At 40.3% G+C, this 25,834-nt stretch overlaps 1 protein-coding gene across 2 annotated transcripts in view; it reads right to left on the bottom strand.

Annotated features, from left to right (window-relative positions):
• ARHGEF28 (Rho guanine nucleotide exchange factor 28) overlaps window positions 1–25,834 on the bottom strand; it is a 309,995-nt gene that overhangs the window by 103,750 nt on the left and 180,411 nt on the right. For both annotated transcript variants that reach the window (XM_029216894.1, XM_029216896.1), the window contains 3 exons: window positions 9,325–9,446; window positions 5,397–5,677; window positions 671–878 (listed from right to left, as the gene is read on the bottom strand). In XM_029216894.1, the coding sequence (XP_029072727.1) occupies window positions 671–878; window positions 5,397–5,677; window positions 9,325–9,446 (611 nt within the window). The remainder of the gene's footprint in view (window positions 1–670; window positions 879–5,396; window positions 5,678–9,324; window positions 9,447–25,834) is intronic.

Below are 25,834 nucleotides of genomic sequence, written 5' to 3'. Positions count from 1 at the left end.
GCACAGCACACATTGTTTCATAGTAGTAAACTCGATTGAAAAAGAAAACAAGTGGACAACAGAAATCAAAAAGAAAACATAGGTCCAAACAGAAAAGGGCTTTCTCTGCAAGACTGGAAGAGTTTAGTCTTTTTAAAAACCACAACAAAATGAAATTCCAGTGCAAAAATGCCAATGACAGAAAAGCTGTCTCCTATGGAAAAACTGACAAAGGAGACATCTGGTGTTCCAGATGAGTCCTTGCAGCCAGGAACGCTCAACAAATGTCACCTCTGCCTTAGCAATATTATTTACCTTAACACCAGTGCCAACTAAAATTTTATGTGTGCAAAACAAGTTTGATCACTTAAACTCACTTCATACTACCAGCTTTTCTCCCATTGCTTAAGGGGTGATGGCAGAAATCACAGTATAAAATGGTAAAATTTTCCAAGTATGTGAAAGATTATCTGTATTGGTGATTCGTGAAAACAAATCAGCCATTGTAAGTAAGGACTATACACATTAGAGTGGGAGAGAGGAAAAAGGCAAGCTCAGGCAGCTCACGGGTCTTCAAAAAAAAAAAGTTTACACATGTGACCATAACATAATTTGTCTTTCAGGGATGGGTGGATTTAGACAACATAGTTTTCAGGCTTACGATAAACCAAATTAATACCAATAAGAATACCTTCAGCTGCAGGCTACTTGATAAAGAAAGTGATTCAGTCCTGGAGATATTAAAATCTGGTTCAGTGTTGGTCTCAAAAGAGTCCAATTCATCCCCACTAGGAATGCCAGTTCTCGAGGAACTCTGAGACACTGGAGTGTAGCAAATGCGCGACCGCTCGGAATGCCCCTCTCCTTCACTGTCAGCATCCAGGGCATCAAGGCTGGAACTGGACGGAGCACAAAGTAAACAAACAACTAAATCACCAAGTAAGACAGAGCCAGGGGTTTCTTTTTTTTTTTTTTTTTTTTTTTGGGCTGCGTTGGGTCTTTGTTGCTGCTGTGGGCTTTCTCTAGTTGCAGCGAGCGGGGGCTACTCTTCCTTGTGGTGCACGGACTTCTCACTGCAGTGGCTTCTCTTGTTGTGGAGCACAGGCTCTAGGCGTGCTGGCTTCAGTAGTTGTGGCATGCAGGCTCAGTAGTTGTAGCTCACGGGCTCTAGAGCGCAGGCTCAGTAGTTGTGGCGCACAGGCTTAGTTGCTCCATGGCATGTGAGATCCTCCCGGACCAGGACTCAAACCTGTGTCCCCTGCACTGGCAGGCGGATTCTTAACCACTGTGCCACTGGGGAAGTCCCGAGCCATGGGTTTCTATTTCTCTGAATTCAGATTTTCTCATTGGCGTCAGCTGCAATGGGCACCCGTTTAATATCTAACAAAATTCATGCTTAAGTGATTTTTATTGTTTTTTTCTCCCCCCAAATAGCCTCTTTTTAAACAAGATTTTATGTTTCCCCAAATGAACATTTCAACCTAGCAAAAGCCACTTCAAGTGCTCTAAGAAACAAAAGCTGGTTCAAGTTAGTACTATCCTCACGATTTTTGCTTTGTAAATATAATTATTACAAGCCCCAAATAGCTACCCTTCAAATATTAAAAACACAGACAAAACAGAGCCACTGAGCTGTCGGGGGTGGGGGGTGGGGGGGGCAGGGGAGGGCCTTTGGGGCAATTTGCATGTGAAAAATACCACGTGGCATTCCCTCTTTCACCCCTGGACAACACAGGAGGGTGGAGGCACACGTAAGAAAACAAGGAGAGACGTGCAAAGATCTCATCCCAGAGTTGGTGTCAAGAAATGGGTCAGGCACGAGTCAAGTGAGGTTCCAAATATGTCACATTAAATTATCATTTTTAGAGATTTAAAAAAATGATTCCCATGAAACTTACATGTCAGAAACAGGTGGTGATTCTGCTTATCTACTGCTTTTCTTTCCTCATTTAACTTTGATAACCATAAAATTAAAAGGCAAGAATTTGACCTTGCACATTCCTGGCTCCTTCCATCCATCTACATTTTAAACCACTCAAACTTTGAGGCCGAGGGCTTCCACAGGCATGTTAATGCACAGTGCATTTTTAAATGTATTTTTTCTTTGGTTGTTACAATTCTGGAGTTAAAATTTTAATAACAACACAATAAACCATCTTGATTTTGAAACACAAAGAACCAGAAACAGACTTCAAATTTGGTTATTTTCCTTAAAAAACCATAGGCTATTTAATGGCCACTGAATCTCAATAAATTATATGGCATTTGGAACAGAGATCCTACCATATATGTCTCTAATCCAAATACTCAGACTCATCTCTAATCCTTGAGCTATTTCAGGGTCCCTCCTGGGCACCAGCAAACCCAGCAGTAAAGGCCATGATCGTCACCACTGAGGATTTCCAACGTGGGGTTTTCTCCTTGGGGAACTCATTGAGGGCCTCCACCTTGACCTTGGGGAGGAGAGGACAAATTGGAGGTGGACTTCACACTTTAATTCAACTCCTAAAGATGGTGGAGAGCATAAAGTTATTTCTCATAAAAAAAAACAAAAAAACTAAAGCTTAGTTAAGAAAACCTTTCTGGTAAATGCTGATGCGTTGACTCTTACAGTAATGTAACTACAGATATTTTAAGGTGCTATGTAGGTTCCTTAGTTCAGTGATGATCAGAAAGAGACCCGGGGTGGGAGTGGAGGGGAGATTTGCTGATGTCTTGTGCCTCTGCATTTGTCTTTCAGCTTCTGATCGCCATACTAATGAAAATTAGTTCAAATGGTTGGCTGCCTACGAGAATATCGTGTTTTAACACAAGCCTTTCCAGTTATATACAGCATTTCTCCATCACTATGAATACAGTGTATTTTATTTTATTCTTTATAGTATACTTTAAAACATTCCTTTTTCTATTCATTCAAACTGGGCTACTATTTTCCTTTGTTAAGCTATTAAACTAAGATATTTGGTATCAAATAATATTATTTAGAATAATAATATCCTTCAGGGTTACCTCTAGGTTTCTCATTTTATAACCATTTTTCAAAACCCCATTAGTGGGATATGAAATAGATTCAATAGGTTGTGACCAGCATTTTCTTTTCAAATAGTATAGAATAGAAAAAAGCAGAATATATAAAATAACATGTGGAATGTAACATTTGTTTAAATTTTATGTGTGTGTGTGAGGGGAAGGTTCATGGTATTACAAGGATTTGTTTTTAAAACGAAAAAGAAATTCTTTTTTTCTTTCAAGAATTCTTTGTAAGACAAAAAAGGTTTAAAAAATGTAAGTTTTAAAACAAACACTTGTCTTTTATCACCAAATTTTTGTGACATAATTTTTAAAAATAAATGTTGCATTGCTTATTCTCCCCTCAGTTTTTATTGTGAGCCCCAAAATTTCTCCTTCATGAGAAGTTCCCAGCCTCTGGGAATAAATTCACTTATTAATGAATTGGGTGCATTTCACTTTGGGTTCATTATCAATTGTTCCTTGTCTTCCACCATGACACCCACTGAAGGGAGGGTCCCACGGCCATGCCAGGGCCAAGATGGAGCTTTCTGGGGAACTCAAGTCCTTTCTCCTCACTCCTTTATTTTTCAGAGGAGACGGAATGTACAGGAGGTAAATTCAGAAGGGACCATTTTCTCATAAGACATCATCATCCTCTCCTTATTCCCTCCCCCCACACCTGAGCTATGACATTTTTACAGAGGCTTCAAATTACCTTTACTCAAACTGGACAGTTTTTCTTATATTCAAATCCATCTGCAGCAGTGGGATGTTTAAATGTCCCAGAGAAGACCATGATCAGAAGATACAATTTAGATATCCTGTGAATATTTGCATATGCAGTACAGAGAGCCCATCTGTGGCTTTTCCTCCTTTTCGCTAGAGAAGCTCCTATAAAGAGCTTATTCACCTCTTGAGATCTGGGTCACAAACTCAACAGATCTTAAAGATCCTGCCAGAATGCATTAATCACATGGTTCAATCTGTCTCTGCAGAGCTCTGGAGAATCTTGCCTTGACCGTCAGCCTCTTGTCCCAAGCAGATTTGTGGACAGCCCAAAATGTCCCATCAGTTCAATTTGCAGCCATGACCATGCAAGTATCTTTAAAACCATAATTCACACAATAAAAATCTAGAGAAAATCTTTTATTATTTATGCACCAGACATTACTCTTGGTACCGATATCTGTTAAAGTTTTATAACCTCAAGTTATTGTATATCAGTGCAAAGTGGAGCCCAGTGATTGGCACCCAGTGACTGCTGCTTCCCCTCCCTTTCACTCCTTTCTGATTAAGCCTCTGTAGAATATTCATTCAGATAAATATTTATATACACACATATGTGTGTGCATTCTATTTTCATTTTGATTCATAATTTTATGTGTAAAACTAGACATATAATTAGAGGTCTAAGGCATGAGGAGAAAACAAGCAATTTCCTTAGGAAAGTAGAGAGAAGGATAAAATGAAATCAGTAAAAATGGGCCTATTCCCTAAAGAAAACAGACAACAGTACGAACGGATAAGACGTGAATACAAAGGTACAGGGTCACACACACACATACACACACACAGATATATATAAATATGTACAGTCATATCCTATACAATAAAACTATTGTTTTAGTGACATTTTTACACATACAAGAAACAGTGTAGGGTAACTATAAGTTACAGAGCATAAAAATAAAACAAACACCCATGAGCCCACTCAACTTGAAACGAACATTGGCCACACCATTGTTTTATTCCTTCTCATTCTCTACATTGCCTACTCAATGTAACAACTATCTTAAATTGGGGGATTTTTATCCTCTTCATTCTCATTTGTGATTTCCTTATTGCTTAAGCACATTATACATGCCCTATATTAACAGATTGTTTGCTTTTGCACTTTATAAAAGTGAAATCTAACTGAAGTATTTTGTGGCTCCTTTTTTTCATTCCCCACCATTTGGGCTATTTCCTACTGCAATAAATAGTCTTACATATGTCTCTTAGGACACAGAAGTAAAACTGCTGGGTCATAACATATATGCGTATCCAACTTTATAAGGAAATGCCAAAGTGTTTTCCAAAGTTATTATACAATTTTCACTCCTATGAACTGTACACAGGAGTTTCTATCGTATGCATTTTCACCAAAATATGGTGTTGCACTTTAAAATTTTTGCTTATCTAGTAAGTATTAAATGGTATCTCATGGTTTTCCTCTATTGTATTTTTGTCACTTTTCTTATGTATCTTACTTTCAAGGCGAGGAATATAAGAACCTAAAAGGGGGCAAATTTTGATGTAGAAATAAAAATGGTGGGGACAATAACAATAAGAAAATAGAATTTTCTAAGTCCTGCTACAAGGTTCTTTGATTTTCTATATTTTCCCTCTAGAATGTAGTACCTTACCTTCTTTTCTTTAGATGACTTTGTTCCTTTTCAAATCCATGAAGACCAAAAGAAAGATTCAAACTGGAAGCATATGAACTAGATGGTGACATCAAAGACGGTTGGGCTTCGGTGTGTGATGTGACTTCTGTGTTCTCATTTGGTGGGTACGTGCCAGCGCTGGTTTCAGTAGGAAGGATGGGCTTGCTGCTCTGAGGCCCCAGAGTAGAACCCATGGATTCAAGGCAAGTGTTTTCAGTGATTCCCTCTATATTAATATAGTTAATATCCAAATCACCAACCTGGTAGTTGAAAGAAAAATATTTGCTGAGCAAAGAATAAAGTTTTCATAATTTAAAAACCTGCCAACTTATTTATCCTTTTTGGTTTGTTCTTGTTTTGCTTTATGTAAGCAGAGGATTCTTACATGATATATTTTTGTTCACATGGTTGCTATCCCATAATTCACAAAAGGAAGAAGACTGAGCATTTTATAAACTTTATTACAAAACCAGAAACTGACTATGCTTTTAGCATTTTATGAACCACTGACTCAAAAGAGGGGAAATGTTTTAAATACCTGAGAGAAAAACTAAAGAGTAGGTATTTTAGCTTATAAAATAGTTTATAGGAATCTGGGTAACTAAGTTAGTGGTGGTCACATAAATCTGAGTCTCCCAAACCAAAAGAAAACCAAATAAAGCTACATAAGACATATGGATTTAGCATAACTAGAAGACAGACAATGCCCCAAACTTTAAATTACCTATAAATAATAAACATCAAATCTCAGCAAGAAACCTGTCATATACTTGCCATAAGCCTTTGCATAGAGTAAGGGCAGCCTGGAAAAATCTGCATGGTAGGGAAAGCAGGGAGCTAGTGGAGGGCCTAAGACTGATCTAAAATCATCACCAGGAAGAGAAAGTACAGCTTCCTCTGGACCGTGTGAAAAAAAAAAGTCCCGGTTGATCAAAGCGCTTGCTCTAAGGAAGGGGCTTAAAAGTACTGGTGATCTGAGGTGGTGGTCATCAAAAGGCATCACTTCTGGAGGAGAAGACAGCAAAAACGAAGAGAGTAACACCATTTAGAAATAAGACAGTGAAGGGGAAAAGAAGCAAAGGGGGAAATGTAGGGCCCTAAATCAACCACCATCATAATAATAATTTACTAAGGCAAAAACAATCAAGGAATGTTAGTGAGTGAGAGTCAAATCAGTAACTGGATATGTACTGGATATGTAAGACTCAAACTAACTCCTCACAAGATACACAATAATTTTTTTTAAAAAATAGTAATTTTACTGAAAAGAAATTTGGTAGATCAAAGATATCACCAGTAATGGGACAAATTATTGTCATGTGCCTCCTGATACAATGCACTGAGAAGAACATGACATCACCTCTGTAATATTCCTGCCAATCACACATAACCTGAATCTAATCATAAGGAAATATAAGTCAAACCAAAATTAAAGGACAGTATAGCAAAAAACAAAATAAGAAAACAAACAATAACCTGGTCTGTATTCTTCAAAATTATCAATGTCACAAAAGACAAAGACTAAGGAACTGTCCCAGCTTAAAGGAGACTAAAGAGACACAACAACTAAATGCAAGATATGTTATTGAATTTTCTTTTGCTACAAGGAACATTATTGAGACAATTGACTAAAATTGAATAAGGTCTGTAGATAGCTAATAGTACTGTGTCAATGATGATTTCCTGATTTTGGTAACCATATGTGCTTAAATAAGAGAATATCCATGCTTTTAGGAAAATACACCATGAAAGATTGAGGGGTAACAGGGCACCATATTTTCAATTTACTCCCAAATGTTTACTATTTATATACATATCATAAGCATTTGCATGTACACACACACAACACATACTTAGAATAATAGAGTAAAATATGGTAAAATTTGGAGATTTTTTTGATAAAGAATATACAGGGATTCTTTGTACTGAATTATGCAGGCTTGAAATGATGTCCAAATTAATGTTTTTTCAAAGTAGTTTACCTGACAGAGTAATTTTCAAAGTAGTTTTTGTCATGTGAGTTTCCTCATTAGATAGGCTGATAACCTTGAAAATTTACGGGAAACATCATAAACAAGCTAGCGATCTTTTCAGGCTTCTGTGCCAGGTTGACGGAGATGAAGAAAATTAGATAGAATTCTTTCCAGATATTGCTAAAAATTATTTTTGATATGCAGATTTTGGACTCGTCATTTTGTCCTTGCTATTCAAATGGACACAGGAACAGTAAAAGAAATGATGTAACTATACTACACCGATATAGTGAACTTTGTGATTTGTATCCAGATTTTGAGTTTTGTTTTCATGGCACAAATTCAGCAATCCTCTTCCTCATTTCAGTTTATCAATCAGGCTGTTCGTATTCTCTTTAAATGTATGATTCACATTATTAAAGCAATATTTCTCTCACTCAAAGTATTTCCAAACAGAAATTGTATCCTAACTTCATCTTTGGTTTGGGAAGTTATGCATTTTTAATGTATTTTAGAACATATAAAGACACAGGTTGCCCCCACATAATGTCCAGTCAAGTATAATTTTAGCTACTTGAAGTAAATGGAAGTGCTGTAGTATTCACTGAGGTTCAGAACGAAAAAAAAAAAAAAAAATATATATATATATATATAAGGACTCAAATGTATTTCATTTAAACGCTGAGAAAATATGGCAACAGAATAAAACCATTAAAATCAGAATGTGGCTAGAGCAGAGTAAGTCCAATTACCCTGTATCTTCAAAGACTGTCCCCAGAACTCCCACTTTGTCCTAAACTCTGTGTCTCACCCAGATTTCTATAACTAGGGCTGACATTCAGCTGCTTTACACCAAAAAAAAACTATACCAGTTATATACAGCTGATGTCCATTCTGATTTATTGGTTCTTCTGTCGTTTTGAATATCATTCCGATCTATGCCATTTATAGTATGCATTTAATGTAACAATGTTTCATAACCCAAAGGAAAAAGCAAAGACATTCAACCAATGGGCTGAACTTGAGACCTACTAGACAGGAAAATAGTTTATATCAGAGAAAACATCAGTAAGTAATAGGGTTCAATATATGCACACTAACATAACAACAACAAAGGGTAAAACAGATTATTGCTCAATGAACATCTATATAGTGTTTCTTATGTAGGGATTAGGTTTCAAAGCCAGGGGGTAAAGCAGAATTGCGTGCTGTCAGAATTACTCTTGAAACTCCCTTAAGTCTCTCATAAATTAGGGCATGCGGAAATTTTCAGATCTATAACTAAACTTTAATTTTTATAAATATTAAAATTTGAGGATCACTGAGCTAGAGAAAAGATCAAAGAATAAATCCATACGTAGATGCACATTCAAACCATCCGCCTGTATGAGTTTTAACTCACAAATCTCTATCAGGGAATGGGTGGAGAACTCTAAAGGGTTCCAGCTTCCCTACAACATGACACCATTCTGTTTTAATATTAAGGCTCTATAACCTAAGTACACGTTAACAGGTGTGTTGTGAGGATTAGGCAAGTAATTTGTGTGACAGCTTCACGCGGGGCTGACATCAAGCTCTGGCTCTCAGTGTTTGCTGGATGTGAATATGAATACTGCTTAATCAGGTCAGAGAAGAAATTGGTCTCCCAAATGTCATTTCCAGTTTTGGCCTCATGGATGAGCCCTCACACTCTTCTCCTTGAACGGTGTCCTAAGACTCCTCCCACAGTGCCTCTCAGTGGGAGCTACGGTGTGCTGTGTTCTGAAGGAAGGACCTACATTAAATGCTCATATGGCAAGATTTCACAGCAATATCACCTGGGCTGCGCTTAGGCGGAAATTTTCAGAGGAACACAGCGATGCGGAATGTATTTCTCACATGCTCAGGTTTTGAAAAGAGGGCAGATCCCCCTAGCAACATCACTCACACCTTACCTGATCTATCACCATGCAGTTAGCATAGACTTCATCACCGCCATTCAGCATGTCAGAAAGCCGGCCAGCAGCAAGGAACGTTGGGGGATGCTTGGATTTTTTGAGGACATCAAAGGAACGATCTAGAGGAAAAATGAAAACAGGACAAATAAAGTAGAAGGAATTTATTTTACAGTTAAGCTTTACCTTCTTAATCAAACCACAAGAAAAAAATCAAGATGGCATTTTGCTGTCTTCACATATTAAGATCAACACTGCAAATGAATAGTTCTAGATAAACAAATATGTGCCCATTCCAAGCAGTATTTTTCCAATCATGAGAGATGCGCATAAAAATCAATTAGAAAAAAAAAATCAATTAGGTTTTTAGCCTTCAATTCCTAACACTAAACTAAAACTCGTTTCACTTAATAATGTGGAAGCATTAATGATCATACTGTGAGCCTCGGACTCCACTGAAGTGTTCAGACTCCAGACCCTTTATTCAAGGACCCAAGATAGGACACAGTCTAGCAGTTCATTGCCTGCTGAATATGCATAATCTCATTCAGAAAGAGTTTTGCTCCTATTTCAACTACAGAAATGTTTTTGCTTGCTTCCCACGTTCTCAGGTTTGTTCCAAACAGATGAAGTTGCTCAAAGTTGAGTCCCAGAGAGTTGAGATGCTACTGTATTTGTGGGGAACATAAAGTTGAAGGTAATAAAACACAGTCGAGCCAGAATGCCTCATTTCTGTGACTCGGGCTAACTTACTTGATCTCCAAATACCTTTACAGAGTTTTCTCATCTGTAAAAGTAGATAATTATTATGCTTTCTTCATAGTGCAGTTATAAGGATTAAATGAGTTCAGATATGCAAAGCACTTAACACATGCCTAGCACTCAGCAACTGCTCAATAAATATTGTCATTATTATATTTTATGTTTTGTTATTATTAATGGTGATTTTACCGTTTTCAGTGTGAGGTACAAGCTTACTAATACTAATCATAGTATATTATACTAATAAGAGATTCTTAATATCTGTAAATGACTTTACTAGGGTAGACTGAAAGTTATATCCATAGCAAACGTCACCCTCACTGACATTCCAGTACGTTTTCTTCAGTAGGTACAAAAGGGATAGTGTTACGTCTATTCCATCAGAAATGGCACTAATCCTACCACCTGTCTTATTTATGTCATGGCTTAAAATCCAGGTAAGCCTGTGGCAATGAGTCAAGAAATGGAAAAACATTAATAACTGTTGCGCTAATGTAACAGGAGTAAAAAACTCTATTCTTTCCTGGAAAGTCCTAGATGACATTATAAAATTTACATACAAATATGTATGAGCCAAATGGCCCAGGCCTCAGATTCTACATCTAAGTATACCTCTTCCCCACAGAACAGTCAAGTGAGATTTAATTAAGCTTCTTGAGGAAATATACAATGTAAAAGGAAAACATTGTTTATAGTGTCTCGTTTTACCAATTTATTTAAATAGTTAGCAATATAACATACAAAGCCCATAAATACTTCATAAGTATAATTTTTATGATCAATTACTATATATTTTCATTCTAATTACAAAAAATAAAAGCATGTTCTAAAAGGTATAAATCAAGAATCTGACAAACTCAATGTGTTCTGAAGAAAATACTTGCTCATTTATCATTTTCCAGAATGTTTAAAAAACAATCATAAATAACTCAACATGGCCCTCTGAACTGTAATTAATCCAGCTTAACTGCTCTACAACATCTTAAGTTCACAGACTATAAAACAGCTGGCCTGGGAGGTTGGTTGTGCCCCTTTTAAACCATTTTGATCATGGCTAAATTAAGACTGCATTGAGAACTAGACTATCTTAAGAAATAACAATATACTCAACAAAACAATTGCAAACATTTGATGGATTTTAAGAACATAGAACTAGGGCTTCCCTGGTGGCACAGTGGTTGAGAGTCCGCCTGCTGATGCAGGGGACACGGGTTCGTGCCCCGGTCCGGGAAGATCCCACATGCCGCGGAGCAGCTGGGCCCGTGAGCCATTGCCGCTGAGCCTGCGCGTCCGGAGCCTGTGCTCCGCGACGGGAGAGGCCACAACAGTGAGAGGCCCGCGTACGGCAAAAAAAAAAAAAAAAGAACATAGAACTAAATGAAATAGTACTCCAAATTTTCTGGCACCAGTGAATGTATTGGCCAGTTACCCAATATCCAAGTTCTTAATTACCAAGAGAGCAAGTTCTGTGTTCAGCACTGACCCTCATATCTCCAGGATGAGCAGGACGACGAACTACTTCCTTTTTCACATACACAGGTAAAAGTCACTCGGATTCAACCTTTTCTTCCACAAACAAATCTACCTAGCACAATATAGCAGATCAGAATCTATAAGGAGATCATACACAAGCAGTTAAATAAACTTAAAGATGGTAGAGTTACTTGGACCAAGTTGGGGTCTAATTTGTTTTCTGCATGATTAATTTGATCAGTGTTTTAGAAAATGATGGAATTTTTTTACAAAGACAGATCTATAATCTCTTATCTGTGATTCTGAAATCTAGATATCTCTGAAAATCAAAACTTTTTTCTTAAGTTTGGTTCAAAAATATATTTGTTGGCCTGACCTGAACTCACATGGGGCCCTGAAGAATCCCTATGTATCCCACTTGGTATGAACATTCATACATTCTGTTGCAGAGATACTACCATGCTAGATGATGGCACTGCCCTAGTGTATACTATGCAAGTCACATCATATATAAGCACTATGCCAATAAGATCTGAAAATTCTGAATTCCAAAACAAATATGGTCCCAAGAGTTTCAAAGAAGAGACTGTAGATCTCTATAAAATTAACCATAGCAGATATCAGACCAGTATTTCCCAAGATTTTGTTATTCCTCTACCAAATTCAGTTTTGCCATATCTGTAGATCACCTCTATATTATATTCTCTAGTAGTTTTTAGATTGACTCACCATTTTCCTTTGAAAAAAAATTAATTTTCATAGAAATACCTTATTCTCACTGTAAACAGAAAACCAGTATTTCCTGTCAAAAGCAGAAGGGAATTATACATACTAAAACGAGGGAACACAAAACAATAAACTACATTCTGACTAAACAGTTTCCTCTCAAAGCTGAAAGTCTACAGGGCCTTTTCTCTGTCATAAAGGAAGAGTCTGAAGGATTTGAGAGGTGCTAAAGAGGCGATGGTGCCAACTGACTTCCTCCTTGAATCAGAAGGTCAAAAGAAAATGGAAAAGGAAATACCTGCCTTACTATGTGACTCAATGTCATCTAGTGTTAGGCTGGGACACCATCTCCAAGATCAACAATGCCCAGAAGAATTTACCCTACACTTTGGATAACTTGCCGAGACCCTGTTCTCATCCTGTTACTTAGGTAATGACAGTAAGTCTTGCTGGGGGAGGACACAACTGTACAAAATCTTAAGATAGTAGTGAGAAGGGAAAAATCTTCCTCCTCTCTAGGTCTGTCATCCCAAACCTGCCATGTAGATTTTCTGAGTCACTCCTTGTAACTATTTATAAAACTGGCCCCCAAATCTTGTGCAGTATAACTCTCTGGAGCATCCATAGCTTCCACTTGCCAAAAGGCACCGAAAAATAATAGGATCTAAAAGTGAACACAGACCAGCAACCAAAAGGTGACACAGACTTACTAGACTTCCACTCCTTTATTAACTTCAACATTAGTCACTGCAAATAACGGGCTTCAAACCAGCAGAATAAGATTTATTGTGGAAAGAAAGTAAGTCTTAAAAAGTACCTTCAAATAAACATCAGCTACGTATATTAAAGTGGTTAATGCTCTACTGTGCTTCAGCCCAAAGAAAAGGCACAACGTTTTCATTTAAAAAAATAAAACTGATCTTTTCAAGAGTTTCAAGATATATGATTTCATTACTTCCATATGTAACCATTTAGTAGCAAATTAAGTGAAAAAGTATTGCCCCCCCACCCAAAAAAAAATGTCCTTCAGGTGTTTCGTCAATGACCATATAGAATTAATTTGCAATAAAAAAATCAGCTCTTTGTCTTAAAGGAATGCTGTTTTGTAAATAGTTTGTCTTAGCAAAAAGCTAAGCAAAATCTAATCTTACAGTTTTGTTGATAGTATGAATTTTTAATACTTGGTAAACCCATATTTCAGACATGGTAAAAAAGTAACTAAAACTCAACTCCCATCCAGTAGCTGCCAATTTTAAATTAGTGAAGAGCAATGTATTGCAGTAATTGAGAGCAAGGGTCCTGGAATACTTGGATTCAAAGCGCTATTCCACCATCTATTAGCTTGGGTGACTTTGGGCAAGTTACCTAACCTCTCTGTACCTCCATTACCTGATCTATAAAATAGGAATGATAATACTTCTCTCTCATAGAATTGTTGTATGGATTAAATTGTTTAACGTTTTAAGTGATTAGAACACAATCTGACACAAAGAAGGATTTTAATCTGACACAAAGTAAGCACTATGTAAATTCTTGCTATTATTATACAAGTAAATGAGGTTGTATAGTTTTGATACTTTCATGTAGTTTTGCTTCTTAAAAAAAAAAAGATTTCAATTTTGGTTATAACTTTTCACATTTAAAATTAACCCAAGGCAACTGGAATGCACAATACATTCCATTTACTACACGAAGAGCTTTTAAAACGTTTTCACTCTTATTTCAGACTCAGCTAATGTTAAGAAACTTTGAAAAGTCCATCCTGAACAAAGTAACCAAAAAACAAAGCCAACCTGCCCATAAAATTTACCTCCAAGGATGTAAGGATGAGATCCTTACGAAATGGGAGAGATTATAAGAGTGGGACGAACAAAGCATAAAGTCAGGCAATCAGAGACAGCATTTCTCAAGAACAAAGGGAATATTTCAGAAACTGCGATGTTCTAACATGATGAAGTGGACTCCGGCCAGGTTCTCCCTGCAGAATGCTTAGAGGATAAACAGTAACTCCGAGGGGATTCCCCATCTCTCCCCGCTCCCATTATTCTCACTGCTCTGTAATGTGATATATGGAACTCTACAGGGGCTCCCTGAAGGAGAAATTTTCATTAGCATTTCCTTGCTATAATAGACGCTCTAGTTAGGTGACACAAGAGAGACAACTGAAAGTAAATACATTTCACCCAGAGAAGGAAGGAGAATTAGTACTAGTAAGGAGGAGAGGGAAAGGCAGATGCCTCCCCATTCTCTGACATTTACACCTATCCCAACTCTGGCAGGAAACAGTTAATAGCAGCGACCAGCCTATGGCCTCTGCAACCTGATTTCTAATGAAATCCAACTCTCCCTCAAGAAGCTAAGGGAAAACGTGGCCTACTTGCCTGGTTATGTAAGAGACCCACACCCAGACATAAACAAACGTGGCTAAGGCAGCCTTCTGCAAACCTGTTGCTGACCTGGTTTGGTCCACTCTGGGTGCCAAGCTCTCGCTGTGAAAGGCAGGAAAGGGCCTCTCAGTTCAGATCTCTCTTGTGTGTACGTGTGTCCCTTTCTCTCTTTCATTCATTCAGTTTTGTTTTAAACCTAGAATGACTAACCACCACAAAAACAGGTAAGGCTGACTTTAGAGTTCTATTCCCAGCACTGCACTGAACCCACGCCCATCACGGTCACCACTGCCCTTCCTATTACATAATCTGGTAGTCAGTTCTCAGGCCTCATGCCTCGTGTGACCTATAGCAGCCTTCGATACAGATGATCGCCCTTTTGCCCCTTTGTCTCTCTCTCTCTTCCTGCCTTTCCTTCTCAGTCTTCCTAGACTTCTAGATTTGGCAAGTTGCAGTGCTCCAGGGTTAATCCTCAAGCGTCTTTTCTTTCTCTCTGCACTCATTCCCCAGGTCACCTGAAAACGTGGCATCACGTACCATAATATAATGATGACTCCCAAATTTTCACCTCCAGCCTAGCCCTCTCCCCTGAATACAGCTGTCTCCTTGGTATCTCCACTGAGCTGTGCAGAAGCCAGGTTAAGCACAACAGGTGTAAAACACAACTCTCCGTTTTCCCTCCTACACTGGCTCCTCTCAATAAATAGCAACTCTTGGAGTTGCCCTGACTGTTCTCTCTCACAACTGAATAGATGCAGAACCTGACCTTTCCTCATCACCTCCACTACCACCCAGGGCACACCACCACCACCTTCCTGCCAAGACTATTACAAGGTACTGTCTCCTCACCGGTCACCTTGCATCTGCTCCTCTGTCCTAGTCTCCACGGCGTAGACAATGCACTCCTTTCACAGAGGAAATCAAATCATGCCATCCTCTGCACAATTCTCCAGTGGCTTCCCGCCTCACCCTGAGTCAAAGCCAAACTTTAGCACAACCTACAGAGCCTAAGTGAACTTGCCTGGGCCCCCATTCCAATATTGGGGGGAGTTTCCCACACACTCAAGCAATCCTTGGACACCAGCTGAGCGTCCTACAGCTCAACTCAACTCTGACACTAGCTACCCGGAGACAGCATCTGATTTCCACAGGTTAAGGGTTCAATCCTACAAGCTGCCCACCGCCCCCCACCAACTTCAGATGTCAGTTGCAGGTTCAGGTTGTTACCTGTGCTTCTGACTGGCTGCAGATTGGAGGTTACCACAAGCCCCTCCTTGGACTTCAGACTTCAGTCACCAGTACTTCTGATCAACTGGCTGAAACTCCGAGGTTCCCATGACTTCTTCCCCGGCTTTAATTAATTTGCTAGACCGACTCAGAGACCTCAAATAAACATTTTATTTACCAGATCACCAGTTTATTCTAAAAGGATCTAACTCAGAAACAGCCAGATGGAAGAAGTATATAGGGCAAGGTACTGGGAAAGATCGATGAGCTTCTATGCCCTCTCCTAGCAGGCCAGTCCCACAGCACCTCCACGTGTTCACCAACTGGAAGCTCCCCAAACCCAGTCCATTTGGGGTTTTGCGGAGGCTCCATTAAATAGGCATGATTGATTAAATCTTAGCCATTGGTGATTGAACTCAATCTTCAGCCCCCATCCTTTTTGGTCAAAAGTCACCTCATTAACATAACAAAAGCACCTGTATCACTTTTAGCACTTGGGACATTCTAAGGATGAAGACCAAATATTATTATTATTATTATTTTAGACAGCAGGTTCTTATTACAAATATTATTTCTTATTATAACCAAAATATCTCAATTACATAACCTGCCCCTCCTCCACCCTCAACCAACCTCTCTGAAGTCTGCTGCCTATTCTCCTCTTTCCAAGTTGGCCTTGCTGTTCTGTACCTCAGGCCATTTACACCTGCTGTTCTACCGGGACTGCTTTTCTCCTGGATCCTCAGATGGCTTGCTCCCTCCCTTACTTTCTTCAGCTCTCTACTCAAATGTTATCAAAGAGGCTCTCCCTGACCATTATATATATCTATCAAATAGCAACCCCCTAAGCCCTGTCTTATTTTCTCCTACACCATATAACATCACCTAGCATATTATGCATTTATTGTGTATCGTCTGATTCCTTCTACTAGAATGTAACCTCCAGGAGAAGAACGACTTTGAAGGCTTTGTTCATGCCCCCAGTGCCTAGAACCAGGTCAGGTACATAGTAGATACTCAATAAATATTCTCCGAAGGAGTGAATACTTTCTCATTAAGAACACAAACTTTGTACCAGGTACAACTAAGAAACTATCCTCTTCTGGTCTAGTAAACTTTCCTCCAATTCTGAAGGTTTTCTTGTTGCCCAGCTGTTCTTGTGCTACTTCAGGCTGTGATGGGAGTGTCACTTTCTTATTTCTCTCATTCATTCTCCCATTTACGCATTCATTCTCTTTTTCAACATTTACTGAGTGTCTACTGACTACCAGTCACTATGCTACCTGGCCCTCAGCCTCCATCTCTGACATCCTCAAATTACAGTCATTATGGACAATCCCCCCAGGAGGTCCCCTGCCAAGACTCCAATCACGAGGCTGTCCTCCTTCTCTGGGCTCTTCTTGCCTGTTACCTCTGTGTTTTGTCCTGTGTTGTCTACCACATTTCAGTGATGAGAGTTTCATTTTGCCCCTGCTGTTAGAACAAGTAACTTTCCTGGTTGGTGTCTGAGCTGAAAACAGAACCTCCCATCGGGCAAACCACCACACAGATGCTAAGCACTTCCTGTGTGACACCATCCGACACACCCTCTGTAGCAGTAGCCCAGGAATATTACTTCTTAATCTCTTTATAAAATAGCAGGTAGGTTACTTTTAAAGGAATAATGGGATGATCAGGCCGATTTGCAAAGTAAAGGTACTGGAAGAAGATGATCAGGAAAAAAAAAAACATTAAAAGGGAAAGAGTAGAAGCAAACTATTAGGTACTTGAAGAGTAAGCATCTACTGGACACCTGTACCATATTGGGTACTTATACTGGTTAATATTACTATTATAGCTATCACAAATATAGCACTTCCTATGAGCCAGGCGCTGTATGATTTTTATATATTAACTCGTTTGATTCCCAGAACAGCCCAATAAAAGCTGCACTATTTGTTATTTCCATTTTGCAGATTAGGTTATTAACTTCCCAAGGTCACGTTGCTAGTAAACGGCAGCTCTAGATAGGCAGCTACTCTGCTAGGTAGTTCAAAGTGCTTTATTTAATAATGGGAGTTACTGAGTATCCTATTTTGAGCCAACGAAAATGGTATTTGAGCGATGCCTGGTATTTTCCCATTAGGAGGTTTCATTAATGGGCTACAGTGTGACTTGTGCCTCTCGGTGTATTCGTTCACTTCCTGGGCCTGTGCTATCTGCCCCTGGAGATCTACTGCCAGAATATGACAATGGGAGCCTTGCTGAGAAAACATGCATGCAACAGAAAATACATGACGTCATCTGGGTTACCCACACAACAATAGGCAAGATAACCAGGAAAAAACTGGGAAGATACACTAAGATGTTAACTGCTGTCTCTAGGTGACGGAGCACAGGTGGTTTTTACTTTCAACACTTTACTGTCTGTAATTTCTACATTTCTAATAACCATTTTAACAACTAAACTAAGGGGGAGAAAACAAGTCATGGTTTAAAAACTTGCCTCCTATTGTCAAAGAACGGCTGTAGGGACTCATGCAAAATAGGTTATCAGCAAATAACTGTATCAGATAATACACATGTAAACATATTAGCTGGAAATGTTTTACCCAAGAGTACCTAGTATTGTTTTTGCCCATCTGCTAACCTCACTCTCCATAACCACAGGAGGTATTATTATGTTCATTTTGTAGATAAGAAAGTTCTGGTCCAAGGAGGGTGATCACGCTCAGACGTTATTAACTGATAGAAGCAGAACGCAAACACAGTGCTGACAGAGACATCCTTTCTCGCTGCAGCTCACTACCTCCCAATTTCCCAAATTCAAATAGCACTTTGCCAAATTCTGAAATGTACAGATAGTCCCTTCTCCCCATGGTCCGAGTGTGCTCTAGAGGAAAGAACAAACCTGCCCTCACAAAAGAAAATGAACATTGTCAGGGTACACTGTCATTTCTCTTCTTGCCTATTCTTCCTGTACGATTCCCTTAGGATTTTCCTGATATTAGTCTTGGCCTGGAACATCTCTTGGCCTTACTCTTCTAAGCTGGACTTTAAGTTACAAAGGGGATCCATCCAAATTCCAAGATTAGCCTCAGCTCAGGAATTTCCTGTGGGTCATGTGTAAGCTAACGTTACTCAGAAGACTTTAGTTCACACCAAGATGTGCCTGGGAGAACCCAGGGAACCTTTGTCTACCAAACTACAGTGGCTCGAACATGGATCCAAATATCCAATTCACCCTCAGAACTCAACTCACCCTCCTAGGATCCCGTAAAAAAAAAGGAAAGTAAGCCCTGGGATGAGATCAGGGCTCTCAACCAGTCCTGTTCACAACAGTAACAGCTGAGGACCAAGTGAACGGACTCCAGAAGTGCTGGGTGTGAGCGCTGTTTCTCCAGTTCTCTTCCTCAGATCCGCAGTTTAAAACTCCTTCAAAACAAGAAGTTACAACTTGGCACTCTAAAATCAGATCCTAAAAGAAGTCCTTTCTGCTGTTTTGAGAGACCTAATTATCAAAAATATTGAAGAAGAAAACAAGCCTTTTCCCTCATAATACACTGAAGGCACCGAGGGAGGTGGGCAAAGAGAAGGAAGAGAGGGAAAGAAAATACAGGCTCAGAGAACAGCTACAATTTTCTCCCAACCCTTCCCGGGTCCTCATTCCTAATTATAGTAGCACAAAGTAGCCTTCAAGAGGATATATGTTTATGTTTGAAAAAGGAGGACTCAAATATGTAAACTTTCTTCTGCCCTTGCTTCCCCCAAGCTATCAAGGAGATGTTCAGTCATGTGTGGTGTGTATGTAGACTTTGGTGTGATTCGATTTAATCAGCAATTCCTTTCCTTCTTGATGCAGTTCTCCAAAGCCTGCAGCCAATTCGTCTACAGAAAGGAAAAACGGGCAAGCTGAGGGGAGAGAAACTAACACGTTATACAAACACCAGGACAGAAGTGAAAGACTTCAAAGAAAGTGGCAGAACGTGGACAAGACCACTTCAGGTGACTGTAGACAAAATATATGGGCAAAGTGATGAAGGAGATGCTTCTGTATGCTATCATCACAAGAAACCCTATGAGTAATTCGAATCCTGCATAACCTTACGGAAAGACACAGGCACATAAACATGATTGTGCCCACTTCAAAAGTCACCAGGAGCTCCAATTCTCCTGCACCTAGCCCTAGAGCCATGTGTTTTGCCCCCCTTAATATCCCCCAAACTGAGTTCTACTGCAGACAAGGAACTCCACCAGCAAAATAGAGACTTCTCCACTGAAATGTAAATTCTTTCTTTTTCTTTTTTGTTTTGAGGTATAATTGACACATAACATTAGTTTCAGATGTATGACATAATGATTCAATATTTGTACATGCTGCAAAGTGATCACAGTAAGTCTGGTTAACATCCATCACCACATAGAGTTACAATTTTTTTTTTCTTGTGATGAGAACTTTTAAAATCTACTCTGTTAGCAGCTTTCAAATACCTTTCACTTATTTTGGGTGAAAGAATATTTTGAATTAGTGAACACGTGAATAGTGGAAAGCACTGCCTAGCACACCTGCAAATTGTTCTGCCTTTCTCCTCGTCGGGAATTTCTGGTTGGTTCCTGAATACTGTTTCATTAGCCTGAGCAACTTTGGGCAGGTTAGCATGAATGAGAGCTGGATAGGAGATTTGTTACAATTCATAACCAGGGCTTTCCATTGGCAGGGGCAATGGAGACCAAAGGCACAAAACCCGTGGTTTCTCTGCCCGCAGGGAACAGTGTGAGATAGGTCGGGGGCTAATCTGGGGGTGGCCTGGCTTTTCTCCCTTCCATTCAGGGCTCTGAAGGAGGTCACCTTGCAGGCTGCCCCACCCCATCACAAGGACAACCACCACCAAGCACCCTCGGTGAGAGAGCAAGGGCAAGCAGCAGGGCCAGGGCCAGCATTCCTGGGCTACTCCCAGTTGCCTGAGAGGTGAGAATGGATTCTCAATATCACACAGGCCTCTGAGAAGAACAGGAAGTGACTGAGATGAGTCCTCATGGCCGACCACAGGCCCACCATGGTGCAGAGGAAAGGGCCCCGTACCAGATGTTCTTAGGGAAGCGTGTCAGCCAGAGGCAGATTCTAAGGTCTCTGTAGTGTAAGAGCCAAGGTGAGGCCAACTCAGTGAAGGAGAGTCCTGGGTCCCGACCAACACCGGGGAGAGGATCCAGCTGCAGGACTGTGGTCACAGATGCCAGAACACTCAATAAAACAATGGTGCCTCAGGGCGGAGCTCAGGTCAGCAGATCTGCGGCAGAGATGAGGAGGACCCTGGGGCCTCCTCCACACTACCACCAGCTTACCCCCACCCTCACCAGGAAATCACATTCAATGCCAGCCTGGCAAGAAAGGAGGAAGAGGAGGAGGAAGAAATCTGAGAGAGTAGATATTTTCCTTAAAAAGACTGAGCAGTTACCAAAAATGACTATTTTCATTATTGCATCGGACCAAGTTTTCTATGTTCGACTAAAATATACCCTTTCTTGTCCCCACTGTCTAGAGGGTAGGACTTCGTAAGAAAGGTCAGATCTATTATAGATAAAATAGAGAAATAAAGGCAAAATAAAGAAATAAAGGCAAAATGAAAAGCATCTGAGTGTAGTGTAGTAAAACTGTGCATAATATACTTTCACTACTTACTGCCTGCTTTCTGTGATCCAGCTATTGGAGATGCGAAAACAGGTCAGCTCCACCTTCAAGGAGTTCAGTGTCTTAGGGGTGAGGGACACTAAATAATAGTTGTGATACAGTAATGTGAGGGCTGTTATAAAAATATACATGAGCCAGAGTGGCACAAAGGAGAGAACGATGAACTCAAGGGAATTCACGGGAGGCTTCCAGAAAAAGGATCCTCAAGCTGCATCTTAAAGGGCAAGTTAGAGATTTCTAGTTGGAAGCGGGAGAAATAGTCACCTGGATTTGCTAAACAAAAAGTAAAAGGGGGAGGGGAAAGATTTACTGAAGCCATGTGAGGGCAACTCCAAAACTGAAGGAATTTGATATCCAAGCCTTGAGAGGGGGGCATCTTGGCAGCAACAGGCCCCCAAGGACTAGAACAAGGACCCTACCACAAGACTGCTTCTCTTTACATGTGCGCAGTATTTCCTCCCACTACAGACTGCTTTCTCCCAGCTAACGGCTTCCATTCCCACCTTTCCAGCGCTGCTACCCAAGAAGGAAGACATCTCCCTCCAGATTCCAGTTTGAAGAATACCAAGGAAACACACTGATTTACCAAGTTGAGATCATGTGCCCACCCTGGGACAACAGCTGTGGCCAGGCAGGAGGAGTGTTGTGATCGGGCCACCTGGGTGGGATGCCCACCCCACTGCATCCAGGAAGGCAAGGTCATATGAGAAGGTGGCAGCATCATTTGGACCCATGGCCAGAGCAGTGGAGGGGCCGCCCACTAAAGAATGTGTGTGCTGTTCAGTGAAGGGCAAGAGAATGTGAGGCAGACAGAACCAACGCTCCAGGCCAAGTTAACATTTGGCCCCTCTCTATGTTTCCATGCCCCATGAATCAACAGCGCACAAGCCCGGGCTATCGTCCATCACCTTGATACACTCTATGTATGCCTGACTCTGTCCATTTGCTTGGAAGGACAGTCTATTAAAACCCCACCAGTTCACCGCAGGCTATTGAAATGACATCCCTTTCATGATGCCCTCAACATGAACTGGTCTCTTCACCTTGAACTTTGACAGTAATTTGTCCTGAGCTCCCCTGTTGGACTTACCACATTCTGCCTTAATTAATATATCTGAATAAACCACCATTGGTCCTTCCCCAAAACCGGAGTGGTAGGCAGGAATCTCTTGAACATGGGGTGATAAATTAGAATGGTGCCTCCTTTCCACTGACAGGAGTTAATGCAGAAATGCACCTTGCCTACGAATTTGAACTAACTCAAAATAAAGGGAAAAAATCAGTTTCAAATATGTAGCTATGTGGTTTGGCAACACGTTTGTAATGGGCCTCCTCTCCCAGGCTGACAATGGTAGGCCTCCTGGCAGAGCCTGAAATTGAAACTGCTCCACGTGAGGTTATCCGTCTTCATTGTGAGCCAACGAAACCTTAGTAGTTATGTCACCTTTAGGAAAATGTTTCTCTTCCTTAAGAAGGATTTCTGTAGTGACTTATTCCTCCTATGGTATTCAGGCATCCTTTGGGGAATTTCTAGATGGGATACATACATGTACATGAAACTGTGTATGTATTTAATAAAACTCCTTGAAAGAAAGGAAGGGAGGGAGGGAGGACAGGAAACAGGAAGGAAACAAGTAAGTCCATGAGACAAAAGTAACTCACTTCTAAAAATTATCATTAAACCTTCTGAAATGTCATCATACCTTTAATACGTACCAGGTCAGGGATTATTTTTCAGATTGGGTACCTGCTCTCCAAACACTAAATGAGCTCATGAGATAGACCAAGACAGTGGTCTCATGCTTCTTACCTCCATTCCCAGCACACTCACTCTCTCGGACTTTATCTTTCTCTGTCTGGGACAAACCTGGGAAGCTTCCAGGATACACTGGAAGCTCTCCCGTACCATCCTTTTCTCAGTTCATCCTGCCTCTTCTGCCCCTCACCCGACTGTCCAATGCTCCAGTCATCCATTCATCTCTTCCCTCGCAAGCCAACGATGTGTGTCAGTACTAGATACATATGTGTGTGGATGTAACAAGACATAGGAATAGCACTAACATTTTACTTCCCCAGTGTCCACTGCCACCTCTATTCCTAGTCCAAGATGCACAGGACAGGGAGAAGCTACGATGGTGAGATACAATGGCACCTTTTGAATATAAGACAGCTACCCAGGGCTTCCCTGGTGGCGCAGTGGTTGAGAGTCCGCCTGCCGATGCAGGGGACGCGGGTTTGTGCCCCGGTCCGGGAAGATCCCACATGCCGCGGAGCGGCTGGGCCCGTGAGCCATGGCCGCTGAGCCTGCGCGTCCAGAGCCTGTGCTCCGCAATGGGAGAGGCCACGGCTGTGAGAGGTCTGCGTACCGCCAAAAAAAAAAAAAAAAAAAAAAAGATAGCTACCCATTGAATTCACCATCCCTTACCTCTACTAAGAGGTGGTGAAACACACTGGAAAGAACAAAACCTTTAAAGTCAAGGACTATGTCCTGTTGAAGGTCTGGCTCTGCATGTATTGGCCCTGATCTTGGGCAACTCATTTCTCTGAGCCTCAGAGCCCCAAACTAATAAATGAAGATGACACCTGACATACAGGTCTTTTATAAGATAACACATGTGAAAACCACTTTGTGTACAACGAATGAATGCCATTCACCTTATTTTACCATGCTTTCTGTTCTCTGTATTTCTTGGTATGGACTTGGACATAACTTTAAAACTCTTTAAGCCTCAGTTTCCTCAACTGTAAAACAGGGATAGTATCTTGAGTTATTTTGAGAATCAAATGTTATAAGTATAAAGTACCTACCACAGCTTAGTAAACAATGGTTTAATAAAGTAGTACATACATACTAGTTATTTTGACTATGACTACAGAAAGTTTGGTCCTATCTAAGCTCTTCAAGGTTGTTAAGTTTTCAAATAGGCATCGCCTCTTGCATCAGCAAAAAAAAAAGCAGTCTTTCACATTTGTGTCATTACAGAGGCATGTGATGGATATGAGCTGGAGCAGGAGAGAATGAGACACACGGCATAAGTGGATGAAAGGCACAAAGAGAAGAAGAGCTCAACACTTTCTGGGACCTGATGATTCATACTAAAATGCATTTTAAAGACAACAATTATGGGGAACTTAGGTGAAGTCCAAACCCTATATTTAAAAATTTTTCATTAGTAAAAATTAAATGTCTTCGTTGACTCTCCTACTGAAATCAACAAAACAAAAATCCAGGCATTCCTGGAGTCCTTGAAGTGGACAGTCGTGGATTCTGGCCCACACCAATCATTAACCACTCAGTTTCCAGTACAGCCTGTCCTGGGCTGCCCACAATATGACAAAGGGCAACTTTGATATCCCAGGAATACATTTTGGGCAGTTTGGTTTTAACTGCTTTCACCCTCTGCTTACATCACATTCCCCTCTAGACACCAGTCATTTCCAAAGGCGTTGCTTCTAAGTTAGATCCTTTTCTCTTTCCTTCTGAGGGCATGAGGATAAGAAAGTAGTAGATGTGGTTTTTAGTTAACATATAAGTATTGATGGGTTTCAAGAAAGTAGTAGATGTGGTTTTTAGTTAATATATAAGTATTAATGGGTTTCTGCTAATCCAATTTTCCTCTTATTACCAAACCCTCTAAATTTTCACTTCTCGAAACAAACCAGTAATGTGTACGTGTGTCTATCAAAGAACAGTGATAATAAGGCAGGAGGGGATATTAAAAGAAAGAGAATACTAACAAGGATGATCAGGACACAAAAAAGAAGAGAGAATAAAAAATATTTCTGACCAAATATGAAAGGTTTGCTAGTAAGCCAGAAATCCCAAGCCCTCAACACCCCTTCAAGATTTCCCAGGAGACCAGAACCCACATCCTGAGAATGATGTCGGTGATGATTAGAAGGAAGGAAAGACTAAGGAAGAAACTCAAGCCACCTTAGTTTTAAAGACTGACAGAATAAGGGACAAGAGACCACAGCTTTTCACAGCCTAACCACGGAACTGAAAAAAATCAGGTTCCTTGGTGCTTCTTCTACTATATGAAGGTGGAACATCTGTATCCTGGGAGAGGTAGGATCCATTCCAAGTGCTTAAGATCCCTGTAAGCAGGGAAAGTATCCGTCTCGTTCACTATTTCGTCTCACCCTCTAGGAAGCACCTGGCACTCTGGACATGCTCACTGAACACTCAAATGATTCCCCATCACTTGACTTCTTTGGGCCCCATCATACTCACCTATAAAATGAGGTGGTTGGCCCTGGTCATTTC

This window comes from Monodon monoceros, unplaced genomic scaffold (genome assembly GCF_005190385.1).
Source record: "Monodon monoceros isolate NGI ecotype Baffin Bay Population unplaced genomic scaffold, NGI_Narwhal_1 Super_Scaffold_12, whole genome shotgun sequence".
NCBI lineage: Eukaryota > Metazoa > Chordata > Mammalia > Artiodactyla > Monodontidae > Monodon > Monodon monoceros.
Note: the sequence above shows the minus strand (reverse complement) of the source record. Positions and strands in the feature narration are given on the sequence as shown.